Source organism: Carassius gibelio, chromosome B21 (genome assembly GCF_023724105.1).
Source record: "Carassius gibelio isolate Cgi1373 ecotype wild population from Czech Republic chromosome B21, carGib1.2-hapl.c, whole genome shotgun sequence".
Lineage (NCBI taxonomy): Eukaryota > Metazoa > Chordata > Actinopteri > Cypriniformes > Cyprinidae > Carassius > Carassius gibelio.
Window position 1 is genome coordinate 29,291,836 of NC_068416.1, and position 17,458 is coordinate 29,309,293.

The window sequence follows — 17,458 nt, forward strand, 5'->3', positions numbered from 1 at the left end:
ATGAACAAAAGTGCTGGTTTTATTCCTCATCTGTGCATCTCCAGAAGACACATCAAGCACCTCATTATAGTTTCTTCTCTCACCCTAAAATCAGCTGACATAAAAATCAGAAGAATCATATGTTATCCTGAATAACCATAAAATCAGACTATTTCTGAACAAAAATAAGATTCAGGGTAAGAGTCAGCTGGTTATCTAATTCCAGTATAATACAAAAGTGATCAAAACTGTTAATAAAGTCAAACACTAAAAAGTGACAAGTTTTTCAGAAATGAGGTCATGTCACACAATCTATCCATGTTACCAAAAATACTATATTAATGTCATAAAAGAATAAAAGATGAGAGGCTATTATCAAAGTAATAGCAGATCTGTTGTATTTCAGCTGTGATCTGTTCCTCGTCTCGATAAAACATCATTCTTCGAGAGAAAACGCTTCTTCACCAACGGACTGATCTCTTTCAGGAAGGACATGTTTGTCTCTTAATGAATGGACAGAAAAAATGCTTTCCATGAAGAGTCACACAGGTTTATATAGACACGAGGAAGAGTAAACGGACAGAATGATCATTACTAAATGAACTGTCTCTTTAAGGCTTCATATTTACATATGAGAGAAAGTGTCTGATGCACTACAGACAGACTCTAATCTATGGAAGCTTGTTTATGCCATGGATAAAAAGATGATAATAACAATACAGTAAATATGTAATTGTGACTTTTTGTGCAATTCTGAGTGCCAAAGTCAGAATGGTGAGATACAAACACAGAATTGTAAAATATAAAATTTGTGAGATGTCACAATTACCCCGTTTAACACCAACTAGTGAACATCATACCTGTTTTGATCACTTCCTGTGTCCCTGTGGACAAACAGGAGTCACTTCCTGTTGAATGCAGCACATGTGATCAGGTGTGAGGTCACATGGGCGAGTGATTAACCAGGTCAACTATACTGACCGCTCAACACACTGAAGCTGAACCTGACCAGCTCACAGACGTCTGATCTAGTTACTACACGCCCACTTACACAGGAAGAGACATCTGACTGACATGTGCAACAACCAATCACAGATCACGGTTTAATCATGGTGTTTATAGGAGGCTTTGTCTGACAATAACACACGACTCAGAGTGTGTGTGTGTGTGTGTGTGTGTGTGTGTGGATCAGAACCAGTTCAGCAAACACACAATCACAAACATCTGTAATGCAGTGACGTCGTCTGATTGGTCGAGTTTTTATTTGAGGCACCAATCACAGCTCAAGGTTGTCACGCTGTCAGTCTCTGTTTTCCTGGGTGTTCCCTAGTGAGCTCACTTCTCCTTAGGCTCTTCACCATAGGCACTATAATTCCTCTAGTCTGGTCCTGTTTTCACAGTAATTTCACTCCAGTTAATCGCACAGGTGCAGGAAATCTATTGTCATCAGTCTCCTTATAAATAACTGTCCTTCCCTGTTGTTTGTATGGAGTCCTTACCCTTTGTGTGATATGTTCTCATGTTTGCCTCCTTGGACTGTTTATTTTGTATTACCTTTTTTTGCAATAAACCTACCTGCAAAACCTACTTGGATCTTACCCTCTCCTTGTCTTTCCTTATACACAACCGTCACAGAAGGACTCCATCAACCAAGATCCAGCGGTATGTCTGCTACCATTTCCTCCCCAGCCAGCAAGCGGGAGAAAAATGGTTTTGAGGGCTCTCGCCTAGTGGTGTTCAGGGGGACAAGGGGAGGTCGCTCCGGAGCAAGCTGTCGAGAGGAGGTCCGGCAGGGATCTCCACTGTGGGCTCCCATTAACCTGGGGTTCGGTTGGGAGCCGCCATTTCACTATTATGACCAGAGAGGGGATAGGAGACGCAAATCAGCTGAGTCAGCGCCGCTGTACAAGATGACCGCCAGTCCTGTGCTGCTGCACAAAATAGCTGCCAACCCAGCAACATGAGGCAAGATGGCCGCCAACCCAGCGCCGCTGCATGGCATGGCCGCCAACACAGCAACACGAGGCAAGATGGCCGCCAGCACAGCGCCAAAGCACAAAGTGGCCACCAGTCCAGCGCCACAGTGCAGGATGGCCGACAGCTCAGCGCCAGCACACAAGATGGCCGCCAGTCCAGCGCCACAGCACAAGATGGCTGCCAACCCAGCGCCAAGGGGCAAGATGGACGCCAGCAAACCGCCAAAACACAAAGTGGCCACCAGTCCAGCGCCACCGTGCAGGATGGCCGCCAGCTCAGCTCCAAAGCACAAGATGGCCGCCAATCCAACGCCACAGCACAATATGGCTGCCAAACCAGCGCCAGGAGGCAAGATGGACGCTAGCATAGCGCCACAGCACAAGGTGGCCACCAGTCCAGCGCCACAGTGCAATATGGCCGCCAGCTCAGCGCCTACGGCCAAGATGGCAGCGGTGACATTTTTGGATTATTTCTCCAGGCTGTCAAAAATCGTAGAGATTCCCAAGACTGTTCACGTCATGTCTGCAGAGCCAGCACCACTGCACAAGATGGCCGCCAGCCCGGAGCCACTGCAGAGAAAGGCAAATCCAGTGGACTGTCCAGAATCAAGTCAGATTCCTGTTGACCTTCTCGAGTCGAGTCAGGTGCCCATTGACTTTCCAGAGTTGATTCAGTTCCCGGTTGACCCTCCAGAGTCGAGTCAGGTGTTCATGGACCCTCCAGAGTCAGGGTTAGTCACCGTCGACCCTCCAAAGTCAGAGTTAGTTCCTGTTGACCTTCCAGAGTCGAGTCAAATTCCAGTTGACTGTCCAGAGTCAAGTCAGGCTCCTGTTGACCATCTAGAGTCAAGTCACGTTCCAGTTGATTCCCCAGAATCAAGTCAGATACCTGTTGACCTTGCAGAGTCGAGTCAGGTGCCCACTGACTTTCCAGAGTTGTGTCAGTTTCCGGTTTACCCTCCAGAGCGAGTCAGGTGGTCATGGACCCTCCAGAGTCAGGGTTAGTCATCATCGACCTTTCAGAGAAAGGGTTAGTTACCGTTGACCATCCAGAGTCAGGGCTAGTTCCTGTTGACCTTCCAGAGTCTAGTCAGGTTCCGGTTGACCCTTCAGAGTCGAGTAAGGTGCTCGTGGACCCTCCAGAGTCAGGGTTAGTAACCATTGACCTTCCTGAATCAGGGTTAGTCACCTTTGACCTTCCAGAGTCAGGATTAGCTACCATGGACTTTCCAGAGACAAGGCTAGTTACTGCTGACCTTTCAGAGTCAAGACAAATGACTGGTGATCTTCAAGGACAGAGTCAGGTCACTGGTGATCCTCAAGGACTGAGTCAAGTCACCGGGGATCTTCAAGGACTGAGTCAAGTCACTGGTGATCTTCGAGGACTGAGTCAAGTCACTGGTGATCTTTGAGGACTGAGTCAAGTCACCGGGGATCTTCAAGGACTGAGTCAAGTCATCAATAATCTTCGTCCCCCCTTTGGTCTGGCCATAAGGACATGATGGTCTTCTGCTCCGCCCTGGGGAACTCCGGCATCGACCACAAGGATGTGGTGGTCTTCCGCTCTGCCCTGGGGAACTCCGGCATCGACCACAAGGATGTGGTGGTCTTCCGCTCTGCCCTGGGGGACTCCGTCATTGACCACAAGGACGTGGTGGTCTTCTGCTCCGCCCTGGGTGGGCTTCTGCCTTGACCACATGGGTGTGGTGGTCCTCTGCTCCGCCCGGGTGGGCATCACTTGATGTCCTCCATGGACCCATGTTTTTGTGTTTTTGCTTTCTTTTGTTTTTCTGTCTGTCTCCTTCTTTGAACCTGGCCCTCCGTCCCTCCCCCTGACCCTCCTGGACTCCTTGTTTTGTGTTACACTTCTCTTGTTTCTGTCTTTCCATTCTATCTGGTTCTCCTGTCTCTGTCTTTCCATTTTACCTGGTTGTCCTGTCTTTGTCTTCCCATTCCACCTGGTTGTTTGTCTCTGTCTCCCCATTCTACCTGGTTCTCCTGTCTCTGTTGTCCCATTCTATCTGGTTCTCCTGTCTCTGTATACTATGTTTTCTGACCCTCCGTCCCTCCCCCTAGTCCGCCGCCGCTCCACCTCCCTCCTACCTCTTTTTCTGTTGGGTTTTCCTGGGTTTCAGGTGGAGCATCTGGCAGCTGCTCCTTAGGGGAGGGAGTAATATCACGCTGTCAGTCTCTGTTTTCCTGGGTGTTCCCTAGTGAGGTCACTTCTCCTTAGGCTCTTCACCATAGGCACTATAATTCCTCTAGTCTGGTCCTGTCTTCACAGTAATTGCACTCCAGTTAATCGCACAGGTGCAGGAAATCTATTGTCATTAATCTCCTTATAAATAGCTGTCCTTCCCTGTTGTTTGTATGGAGTCCTTACCCTTTGTGTACTATGTTCTCGTCTCCGAGACTTACCATTGCCTTCTCGTTCCTCCGAGTTTCCATTCCGTTTCATCCGGTTCCCTCTTTTGTTTTGTTTTGTTTTGTTTTGTTTGCCTCCTTGGACTGTTTATTTTGTATTACCTTTTTGTGCATTAAACCTACCTGCAATTGGATCTTACCCTCTCCTTGTGTTTCCTAATACACAACCGTCACAAAGGTGTATTTGTGAGTCGGTAGGGTTCAGAGTAACTGGATCCTCCTGCAAGCGTTCTGTGAGCTCTGACCTTTGACCTCCTGGTGTGTTTGACTGATCCCAGACCTGCAGCTCTGACCCGACAGAACCTGGTGACATCATCGCTGAAGCACGAGTGTGAGTTCCCTTCGTAAACATCATTCTACAGCAAGAGAGATGATTAAAAACTCCACTCATTCACTTAAACACAAGATATAAAGACTTCATCTCAGAGCCTGCCTCTTCAATAATAGTCTCTTATTCTCCAACTGCACAATGTTCTTGTTTTGCAGTTAGTACTTAGTGTAAATTAATCATTTACAGCCAAAACTTTAAAAAATGCTTCTAACCTCAATGGATCACTCAAACTGAATCAAACACGAGAAGTGAGACAAACTAACCGCTCATACTCTATATTTCTCTGAATACAGCCAAATAGAACTAAACAGAATAGAACAGGACAGAGCAGAACCTACTAGAATAGAATAAAAATGAGTACACTAGATAAGAATAACCGTAGAGAACACAATAGAATAGTATAGAATCTATTAAAATTACATTGAATTTAATAAAATAGAACTTAATTAGAATAATATAGAATAGACTATAAGTGAATACATAACAGTATAGAATAATACAGAACAGATTATAATATGAAAGAATAAAACATAATAGAATGTGGTAGAACCTACTAGAAAATAAGAGAAAAGAGTAGATTAGATAAGAACAACAGTAGATAACAGAATAGAATATTATAGAATAGAACTGATTAGCATAATATAGATTAGTATAAAATAGAACAAATTAGAGCTATATAGAATAAGCTATAGGCAAATAGATAACAGTATAGAATAGAATAGTACACAATAAAACAGAATATAATAGATTATAATATCTAAGAAAATATAATACTGAATAGAATAGAATAGAATAGAATAGAATAGAATAGAATAGAATATATCTGAGTCAGTCAATGAAGTTGGCCTTGACAAAAATAACTGAAGTCAAAGTTTTGTTGGTCATCTTGAGGGAGAAACGGATGAGGAGTTCTGGTGAGAACTGGCTGAGCTGAGGCGTGTGAGAGAGACCTCTGATGATTGGCTGAGAGATGGACTGTTGGTGAGAGCTGATTGGCTGGTCATGTGAGTGGGGCAGAAGGCCAAAACCCCAAAAGCATTAAACCTGGACCAAAATCAGCTTAACAAACACACACACACACACACACACACTCAGATCTGACTCTTCTTTATTACTCGGTTGAGTTCACAGAAACATTCTCAGTCAGATCTCATGTTTAAACAGACTCACAAAAGCAGAGAAAGTCCTCTGGATCAGGAGCACATGACACACATTAAACGTTCAGCACACTCGTGTCAGACATGATGAATACAGCAGAGACAGATTATGGGATGCAATCAGGTGTGTTTGCTATAGGAGAGGTCAGAGGTCAGAGGTCAGAGGTCAACGATCGGCCTTTAACTCTGTGTGACTGCGCAATGTGTCTGATCATCTTATCAAAGCTGCTTCAGCACATTCCCATAAGAACATCAGCAAATCCTGCTGAAAGATCTGCACCCATGACACTTCTGTCAGATTTGGCTGATAATCTATGAATTGAATATGATAAATCACGTTCTTTGTCTTTCCTTCCTGTGACTGGTGGCCCAGAGAGAAGTTACAAGAGTTTACCTTGAATTAAATGCCATATACAGTTTATTGTGTCAAAAAAAATAGCATAATATTCATTAAAAAACAGATTTAGTGCAGAATGTGGGACTTTTGAATATAATAAAGGCTCTACTTTGAAATGTCTATGCTTTACTAGTTCCAGCTGCTCATTCAAACAGATGAGGGAGATAAATGTGTATCTTATGATAGATTACACTGTAAATGGATTCATGTGTGGTTTTCCCTGATTGAGAACTGCTCTGAAACTAACAGACTGTAGATCACACAGCAGTGATGCATCTGACTTTGAGCATGCATTGCTTATGTTTGTTTCATGAAATCTTCACCTTTTAAAGTTTAATCACATTAGCGTGTATTGCAATCCATTTTTCTGGGTTGTAACATTTTACCAGATTTCAGACTTATTCACTTTTATTTTTAAATAAAATATTTCGCTAGATTTGATCAAATTATTGTGCATTTTTCTTGAATCTAGAGTATCTCTTGCTGCTGAATTATCCACTAGCCTAGTTTATAATAGTATTTTTTTCATAGATTACATTGTTTAAAAAAAAAGCTGCGCTGGTATTGGATTGGATCGGTATCTGCAGATACTCCGAATTTTCAGTATCGGATCGGTTCTGAAAAAATGGTATCGTTGCATCACTAGGTGTTATCTAAAGCCCCTTTCACACTGTGATTCTGGCAAATACAGGGGTAATGTGTTCCAGCAATTGTTCCCAGGTCGCTAGATTTGGCACTTTCACACTGCCAGTGATGACCCGGTATATGTGCATGCTTTCACACACAATCCGTAAGGATCCCATAACGACACGTGACATCAGCGCGTGAAGTGTAATGTACGAGTCGAAAACGCTAGGCACGTTATACTTTCACTGAAGCAAGCGAACGATCTCGGCGTCAGCGCGGAAAGTGAGGAACTAACTGATCTCTGCTTTTTTAGTTGGGAATGTTGATCTTCCTTCAAAACAGCCAGTAAAAGAGTCGCGCGATAACGCGCGTCATCACTTCGACACGGCATTAGATCTGGCTTTTGTTCACACAGCGCTCGTCCCGGGTCGAACCCGGCAATGATACTAGGTCTTGACCCGGGACGTGTTTACTTTCCCACAGAGGGCAACCCGGCAGGGTCATGAGGTGTGTTCTAAGATGTGGGTGTGGTCTATGATTTGAGGGCATGGGCTAACACATGGGTGTGGTCTAGTGTGTGGGGGTGTGGCCTAACAAACATGTGTTCTATAATGTGGGGGTTTGGAATGTCATGTAGATCTGGTCTTGCCTATGTGGGTGTGGCCTAACAAACAGATGTGAGGTGCGTTTGACTTCATGCAGCACCATGCAGACCAATCGCAATCTGACTTGAAGCAGTGCATGCCAGCTAGAAATTTTGACTGGAACCAGAACCAAGGCCACGTCACTGTCACACACCTCGTGATCTAAAATGTGTGGAGTGGTTTAACACATGGGTGTAGTCTAGTGTGTGTGGCCTAACAAATGGGTGTGGTCTATCATATGTGGGTGAGGCCTAATAAACCGGTGTGGTCTATTATGTGAGGGTGTGGTCTGCCATGTGGGTGTGGCCGAACCTGTGGCATTGACGATGTGATTAGCTCGGATGGTTCTGTGTGGTGTCTGGACATCCCATCTACTGTCGGCTGTCTGTGTGAGACCTGTGACCGGAGCAGGATAATAAGATCTGAGCACCGTACATTCACACTCCTGCTGGGAATACAGGTCGATGTGACCATCACCCGGACTATAGAGAACCACCAACACCTGACACACAGACACAAGCAGCTTCAGCATCCACACACAGAGGTCCTGCTGTCCTCACCCAGATTAACATTCCAAATTTATGAATTTTTGCCAAATGAGGGATAAAAACATGCTTTAAATAAATGTATGCTCTGCTTTATAGTAAATGTTGTTTGCAATGAATGCTGCTGTAATTTATGTTTGTTATATGCTCATCTGTGTCCCTGCAGCACAGAAGCAGTCATCAGTGTCACAGATGTATATTTGTAGAAATAGACAACAATACACTGTATGAGTCACAATTATACTTTTCTCTTTTATGACAAAATTCATTAAGTAATGAAGTAAAGATCATGTTCAATGGAGATATTTTGTAAATTTCCTACCGTAGAGCTTTCAGATGATGTATAAGTCTCAATTGAAATAAACTGACCATTATGACTGGTTTTGTGGTCTATGGTCATATATTTTCATTCCTGTTCTGTTCTGTATACTGTTGCATGTTGAGGATTTGTTGTGGAGTGACAGAAACAAAAATACATGTTTATAGTGTTTATATTTGTAAACGTTGAATTTTAGATACTAACACTTTTTACTGATGCTTATCAAGAAGAAAAAAGCGGGATAAGAGAAAAAAGATAATAATTCAGCATTAAAATATAATAAAATCATCATATAAATACAGTATGTGTGTCAGTCTTGACGTGATCCTCGGGCGTGTGAAGGTGTTGTACGTCGTTCATGTGGAGCAGAGGGAAGAGCTGCAGGATCATCTCAGCGCTGATGAGGAACTGTGGCGTCGGGTGCCAGTGTGTTCTGCTCGTCTGATATTTGAGCTCGTCCACTCGGACTGGACTGGACACCAGTCTGATGCTGCCGGGCGGATGGAAGCCCACGGCCTGCGACACAAACACACCACAGTCCCCATTAACACACCACACAACACACTCGATACAGCTGTTAACCCCTCACAGAGCTGCAGCAGTTCATTACAGTGAAATCCTGATATCAGATTTATTATGTCCTCATCTGTATACCTCATATTTCCATAAACAAGTCTCATATGTGACAAGTCTATCAGATACAGCTCATCTTTCCTCAGATTTCTCACCGCTCATCTGTCGTGAAGCTCCGAGCAGGGACGTGTTTAATATTCACGATATTGTGTGCTGTGAGAGCGAATGGAGCTTCTTGAGGTTCGTCTGGAGTAACGCACACACACGCACGAGCAGCGCGCCCCCGCTCGCCTCAAACACGCGGAGAGTAAATGAGGGATTTATGATTCATCAGCATTAATTCAACACAGTCTACATGAGAAACACTGAACATGGATGAAAACAGAAGGACAAACAAAACATTCAGTTTCAGTACTTTTTCCTACACACTCAGCATCTGTTATATCTGCAGTGTTGACATGCAATATTATATCTGATAAACACTGAGTGAATGAACAATCTGCAGCACAAACAAACATTGCAGCACGCTGTCTGTGTGTGTGTGTGTGTGTGTGTGTGTGTGTGCGTGCGTGCGTGTGTGTGTGTGTGCAGTGTGTACAGCAGCGATAATCCGCTCAGACATTATCAATAATCAATAACTCGTCTAGAATCAGTCTGTGTGTAAAACATCTGCAGCAGCAACTTTTACAAAACAACAAAAACACTCTCAGATTCATGACTGATGTGTTGGCCAGGTTTCCTCAAACAGAAATTCTTCCAAAGTCTGTTAATGTTTGCAAAGTTTTTCTGTAACATTTAAGTTCGTCTAATATATTTTAAATGTTACAGTTTTGTTTCAGAATGTTCAGATATATTGTTACTTTTGTTACTTTTATTTGTATCATGACAGATACTTTTGAGCGCTCAGAGAACACTCAGAAGTAACATTCCCCTGATGTCTGCGAACTGATGAACAGGGAATGTTTCCTGAGTATTCACACAACCAAGAAAAAATGTTTTGAAAACATTAAAATTAACTGGATGATTTGAACGTGCAGAGAACATTCAAAAATACAACATTCACGCAATTAAAAAACGCCTCGTTCTGCATCTCCAGATGTTATTTGCACATAGTAAATGGAACTGAAATATGTTATCTAAACTCGATCCTGTAGAGTTGAGCTCAATGTCTCGTGACGCCTAGATAACGGGTTTGTTTTTGTTGTTAAAAATAGAATAACTGGTACAGTATGTAGCATTAATCTCTATTAGTAGAGCAAGAGCTCAGGCCCAAACCTCTTTATTTCTCTCTGAATGATTTATCGAGCATCACTCTGATGATACTGGTGTTCTGTGAAATGAGATCAGCTGAAAGATAAACATTAACCAGTGACTTTGTGAACTACAGTTTAGGTTACAGGGGGCCGATCTCACACACACACACACACACACACACACGCACACACACACACACACACACACTCTCTCTCTCTCTCTCTCTCACACACACACACACACACACACACACACACACACTCTCTCTCTCTCTCTCTCTCTCTCACACACACACACGCACACACACACTCTCTCTCTCTCTCTCTCTCTCTCACACACACACACACACACACACACACACACACTCTCTCTCTCTCTCTCTCTCTCTCTCACACACACACACACACACACACACACACACTCTCTCTCCCTTTCTCACTTTCCGGTGTGACTGTTGCGCGAGGGTGTGGGTGCGTGTTGGGAGTGATTGCGGTGATTGCTGCTGAGAGCGTGCTGAATGTGAGTTTTCTAATTCTCCTTTTTTCTCTCTCTCTGTTGATGCTTTGAGAAGTTTTTTAGAGGGACAGTGTTTATTGGGTATCGTTTGTGTTTGTGTTTGTTTGGTGGAGGCGGCGGCTGCCGGCGTGGCTGGTCAGCATGGCTGCTGCAGGTGAACACAGTAGTTTGCACAAGCTCACGCGCCGACACGCTATCAAACTTTCTCCGCCTAACGGGTGTTCGGTTGAAGATTGTAGTCTAGCGGTGGGTGAGATTGTCGGATATGACAGTATTAAATCGGCTTCTAGGATGAATAGTGCCGTTGTGATTTTTTTAGACAGTGTGGACAAAGTAAATCAGATACTTGAAAGTGGAGTTGTGATTCAAGATACATACACACCAGTTTTGTCTCTAGTGAACCCTGCCAAAAAAGTCATCATTTCGAATGTACCTCCGTTTATGAAAAATGAACTTTTGGAAAAAGAACTAGGGAGACACGGAAAACTAGTGACTCCGATAAAGATGATCCCTATCAGCTGTAAATCTCCTCATCTTAAACATGTTGTGTCTTTTAGGAGACATGTACACATGATTCTTAAAAAGAGCGATGAAGAGTTAAACTTAGTGTTTAAGTTTAAGGTTGATGACTTTGATTACACCGTTCATGTAACATCAGAGACGATGAAATGCTTTGGGTGCGGAATTGTTGGTCACGTGATTCGCTCGTGCCCAGAGAGAGCAGGTGCGATGCGGGCTGTAGCGGATCTGCCGCCCGTACGGGCCGAAAGCGAAACTTCTTTACCCGTCGAACCGCAGAGAACGGTCCAGGAAGAAAACGGAGATGATAGTGATCAGGAGAATGAGCAGACAGAAAGTGTAGCGAGTGATCAAAACGCACAAGATGTTTTAAAAGAGGATCAAAATGTTAGTCAAACCGCGACTAGAGTAGCTGAGTCAGTGTTGTTTAATGAAGAAGATGCTTTGTTGGATGCTGAAATTTCAAAACTGTCAACCAAGAGAAAAAATCCAGAAAATAAATCAAACACTGAACAAGTTACAAAAGTATCAAAAACGAATCCAATGAGCATTTCTTCTCAGTCAGATGATGTGTTGATGAGCACACAAGAGTCTGAAAGTGATGTTAGTGGAGACACACAGATGAACGTGGAGAGTGCTTACCCTTTCACTAAAATTCAGTCTTTTTTACAAAGAACCAAAGGTTTGAGATCAGTTAAAATTGATGAGTTTTTTCCAGATTTAAAGTTGTTCATTGACTCAGTCAAGTTTTTCATGAAAAATAAAGAAAACTCAGGCCAACTGACCTTTACAGACCAGGAAATTTTTCGTTTAAAAAAATTAATGATAAAAGCGAGAGCACAATTAGCTAATGATGGTTAAGTGCCTTTTGTTTTTCTTTTTCTTTGTTTGTGTTAACCTCTCTGTTCTGTTTAAATGCAACTTAACATTTTCTATGTGTGACATAAAGTTGGGTTCTTTAAACGTTAATGGTGCGAGAGAGGATGTGAAGAGAGTTTCCCTCATCAGTTTGTTTAAAGTTAAAAAACTGAATGTAATTTTTTTACAAGAAACTCATAGCACAGCTGAAAATGAAACTGCCTGGAAGAAAGATTGGGATGGGGAAGTTTTTCTCAGTCATAAGTGTAGTAATAGTGGTGGAGTGGGTATCTTGTTTTCTAAAGATTTTTTACCCATCTCTTGTGTTACTGAGGAAATAATTCCAGGTCGCTTGTTAAAAATACAAGCTGTGTTTGAATGTGTAAAAATGACTTTCATAAATGTTTATGCTCCTACTGTAGGCCCAGAAAGAGTGGTCTTTTTAAACACTCTCAATGATGTAATGAGCAAATGTAGTGCTGATGGATACATGTTCCTGGGTGGTGATTTTAACTGCACTGAGAACGCAGCTCTAGACAGAAACCACCCAGAACCACATGGAGCCAGTAAGAATTGTCTTGTAAAAGTAATTGAGATGAATGATTTATGTGATGTTTGGAGGTTTTTTCACACCACTCAGCGGCAGTATACTTGGTCTCATGTTAAAGATAATTTTTTGTCTTTGGCTAGGCTTGATAGAGTCTACTGTTTCAAACATCAGAGTAATGTACTAAAAGGGTGTTCAATACACCCAGTTGGCATTTCAGATCATTGTCTCGTACAAGTTGATATCTTTGTTAAGGATGTTAAATGTAAAAGTGCCTATTGGCATTTTAATGTATCCTTGCTTTCTGATCATGCTTTTAAAGATACTTTTAAGTATTTCTGGAGTGGTTACACAAAAGAAAAATCGGAGTACACTTCATTACAACAGTGGTGGGACATAGGGAAGGTCAAAATAAAACAGCTGTGCCTACAATATACTCTTAATGTCACAAGAGACATGACTAGATCTATGAAAGCATTGGAGAGTGAAATAGTAAAGCTGCAAGATTTGGCAGACTCAACAAGAGAAGTAGAACATTTTAAAGCTTTAAAAAGGAAAAAGTCAGCTCTATCTAACCTGTTGGGTTTCTCTGGTCAAGGTGCTCTGGTTCGCTCACGTCATCAAAATATAGCCAAAATGGATGCACCTTCTCATTTTTTTTTTGGCCTTGAACAAAAAAATGGACAAAGGAGACTAATGCACTCTCTGCGGTCTGCCAGTACTGGACAATTGCTGCAGGAGTCTGTGGACATTCGTAAATCTGTAGTTGTTTTTTATGAGAAGCTTTTTAAGAGTGAGTTCCAAGAGAGACCAGAGGTGGCGCAGTCTTTCTATGAGGGCTTACCTAAGGTTTCCGAAGAGGCCAACATGGAGTTGGATGCACCGATCTCCGTTGATGAATTATATTCTGCGTTGCAGAGTCTACAAAGCGGTAAATCTCCGGGCATTGATGGACTTCCTGTGGACTTTTATAAAGTTTTCTGGTCTGTGATTGGCAAAGATTTGTTGCTTGTTCTCAGAGACAGTTTAAAAAAAGGACATTTACCTTTGAGTTGTAGGAGAGCAATCCTCACTCTTCTCCCCAAAAAAGGAGATTTACAAGAGATAAAGAACTGGAGGCCAGTTGCTCTGCTTTGCACTGATTACAAACTTTTGTCGAAGGTGTTGGCAATGAGACTGAAAAATGTTATGCAGCATGTTATCCATGTTGACCAGACGTATTGCATACCCAATAGGTTGATATCTGACAATGTTATTTTAATTCGTGACGTTTTGGACCTCTCCAATTCATTGGGTTGTGAAATTTGTATGATTTCAATAGACCAAGAAAAGGCTTTTGACAGAGTCGAGCACCAGTATTTGTGGCAAACGTTAGGTGCGTTTGGTTTTAGCTCTGGTTTAATAAACATGATTCGAGTCTTGTATAGTGACATTGAGAGTATTGTAAAGATCAACGGTGGTTTAAGTGCTCCTTTTAAAGTTCATAGGGGGGTCAGACAAGGATGTTCATTATCTGGCATGCTGTACTCCTTGGCCATAGAGCCTCTTCTGCACAAACTAAGAAAATCTCTTATTGGTGTAAACCTTCCTGGATGTGAAACCTCTTTTAAATTATCTGCTTATGCCGATGATGTTGTTGTTGTTGTCAAAAGACAAGAAGATATTGACACCCTTGTAGAAAATATTAATGGGTTTGGCGTATTGTCCTCTGCCAAAATTAACTGGGAGAAAAGCAAAGCTTTAACGAATAGTAATGAGTTGAGCAGAAAACTTGTTTTACCTGCCGGGTTAATTTGGAACAAGGGTGGTTTTAAATACCTTGGTGTTTATCTTGGAGATTATACTTTTCTATGTAAAAATTGGGAAAATGTTTTAGAGAAAGTCGAAGGACGTCTCAAAAAATGGAAATGGATCTTGCCACACATGTCCTTTAGGGGCCGAACACTAGTGATCAACAATTTAGTGTCATCAATGTTGTGGCACCGGTTATCATGCGTAGACCCTCCTGCACAACTGCTGGCTAAGATACAGGCAGTGTTGGTGGACTTTTTCTGGGACCGGCTGCACTGGGTCCCACAGAGTGTACTGTTTCTGCCAAAAGAGGAAGGAGGGCAGGGACTTATTCATCTCGCCAGTAGGGGCGCCACTTTCCGACTTCAGTTTATCCAGAGACATCTTGTTGGGCCCGTAGATCTTGTCTGGAGACCCTTAGCCAGAACCATATTGATCCGAGGCGGGAATTTGGGTCTTGCTGAGCCTTTGTTTTTAATGGACTTGAGTGCTCAAAAGCTGTCTAACCTCCCAAAGTTCTACCATGGACTGTTCACCGTGTGGGGGATGTTCCATAAAAAGAGAGTGGCAAGCTGTGAGTCCCTGTCATGGCTGTTGAAAGAGCCAGTGGTGAATGGCACTCGTTTCAACTTAAAACACATAACCGGACCTTTTGTGATGCAGTCGTTCTGTACGGCTGGGATTGTTACACTGAGACATGTGGTTGATCTGTGTGGACCAAATTTGATCGACACTGCAGCTCTAGCTTCTCGTGTTGGAGTTCGATCGATCAGGATCATAAATCAAATGCTTAGCACTTGGAAGTGCGAACTCACTAAGACTGAATTATCTTTGCTAAATGACTACAGTAATGGACAAGGTCAACCAGTTGTTGATGATTCTTTTCCTGCATTGACTCTATCTCCTGATTTTAAAGACTGTACTGGTGAACTGTTAGAGTCCAGAGAGACTCTCACAAATGAATTTGAAGACATGGGAGGAAAAACTATGTATAAAATGTTTGTAAAAATTGTAAATAAAGTCAAATTAAGTGGTCGGGCTGACACTCCTTGGAGAGCCCATTTGGGGCTTGACAATGAGGTCAGACCAGTATGGAGAGCGATTTACAAACCACCGTTGACCAAAAGGGTTGGGGATTTACAGTGGAGAATCCTACACGGTAGTGTGGCTGTTAATGCTTTTATTTCCATCATTAATCCTAATGTAAGTGAAGAGTGCCCTTTTTGTTTGCAGAGGGAAACAGTTTACCACTGCTTTTTGGATTGTAGCAGATTGTGCTCTTTTTTTCAGTTGTTGCAACAAATGTTCATGATGTTTGGAGAGAAATTTTCTAAGAATTTATTTATTCTTGGTTTTAGTTATAGTCAAAAAAGGAGAGTGAAATGTCAATTGTTTAACTTTGTATTTGGTCAAGCAAAAATGGCTATCTACCTCAGTAGAAGAAATAAGATTGAAGAGTCCTTAGACTTTGACATAAATACTGTTTTTGTTAGAATGGTGAAAGCTAGATTGAAAGTTGATTTTGATTTCTACAGTACCACAAATAATGTAGAGGAGTTCATAAACATTTGGTGTCTTAAAAATGTTTTATGTTCTGTAGTGGAAAATGTCTTGTTTTTTGGGACTGTTCTGAGTTAAATCATGCTTTTTTCTTTTTCGTTTCAGAAATGGGTTTATTTGTGTTGTAGAGAACTCATGTTTTGAAAAATAAAGAGGTTTGAAATCTCAAAAAAAAAAAAAAATCTCTCTCTCTCTCTCTCTCTTTCTCTCTCACACACACACACACACTCTCTCTCTCTTTCTCTCTCACACACACACACACACTCTCTCTCTCACACACACACACACTCTCTCTCACACACACACACACACACACTCTCTCTCTCTCTCTCTCTCTCACACACACACACACACACACAATCTCTCTCTCTCTCTCACACACACACACACTCTCTCTCTCACACACACACACACACACTCTCTCTCTCTCTCTCTCTCTCTCACACACACACACACACACACACACACTCTCTCTCTCTCTCTCTCTCTCTCTCTCTCACACACACACACACACACACACACACCCCTCCAGCTCTGCTCTTTATAAGCGCTCTTCTCTCGAGGATCTCTCTCCAGTCTCTCTCAGCTCTCCTGAAGATCTTCATCTGTTTCTGAATCTCCTGCTAAACATGGCACCAGTCGGATCAAAGAGGGTGAGTTTCTGATCCAGACACAGCCAGCTTTTGTTTTTACGCGCGTTGTTTTCACACGCATGAGATCCTGCTGCAGGATTATACTTCTTTCAGCTGTTTATATATAAACTGTCTCGAACACATGAACAGAAACACTGAAGCTCATGTTAAAGTGTGTGTGGAAACGCGCCTGGAGAGCGCGCTCGGACCCTGATCCACACGATCACGCGTCTCTGCGCTGAAGTGTTTTGAGCTGTAGTCGCGCAGTGCTAAGTGTGTGTGTGTGTGTGTGTGTGTGCGGTGTGTGTGCGTGTGTGTGCGGTGTGTGCGGTGTGTGTGTGCGGTGTGTGCGGTGTGCGGTGTGCGGTGCGTGTGGTGTGTGTGTGTGTGTGTGTGTGTGCGGTGTGTGCGGTGTGTGTGCGGTGTGTCTGCGGTGTGTGGTGCGTGTTGTGTGTGTGTGTGTGTGCGGTGTGCGGTGTGTGTGTGTGTGTGTGTGTGTGTTAGGGTGTCCTGGAGCGCCTGGGCTCTGGTGAGGTGGTGATTGGAGACGGAGGGTTCGTGTTCGCTCTGGAGAAGAGAGGATATGTGAAGGCCGGGCCCTGGACCCCAGAAGCCGCAGCGGAGCACCCCGAGGCCGGTGAGAGACGGGGCCAGAAAAGTCCTTTCAAAGTTCTGAAAAAATCCCTTCCAGTAACATTAATATAACACTCGTTCCAAGTTCATCTGGGCCCGTGTTCACAAAACATGTTCAGGCTAAATTGCTCATAACTCACAGATTTAGAAGAAAATCTTACATAGGCTATAGTGGA

General features: G+C 42.9%; 1 protein-coding gene across 1 annotated transcript in view; it reads left to right on the plus strand.

Annotated features, from left to right (window-relative positions):
* The first annotated feature begins 16,504 nt into the window (after positions 1–16,504).
* Positions 16,505–17,458, plus strand: part of LOC127986306 (betaine--homocysteine S-methyltransferase 1) — a 4,875-nt gene continuing 3,921 nt past the window's right edge. The window contains exons 1-2 of the mRNA XM_052588588.1: positions 16,505–16,670; positions 17,154–17,286. Coding sequence (XP_052444548.1) covers positions 16,647–16,670; positions 17,154–17,286 — 157 coding nt within the window. The 5' untranslated portion in view covers positions 16,505–16,646. The remainder of the gene's footprint in view (positions 16,671–17,153; positions 17,287–17,458) is intronic.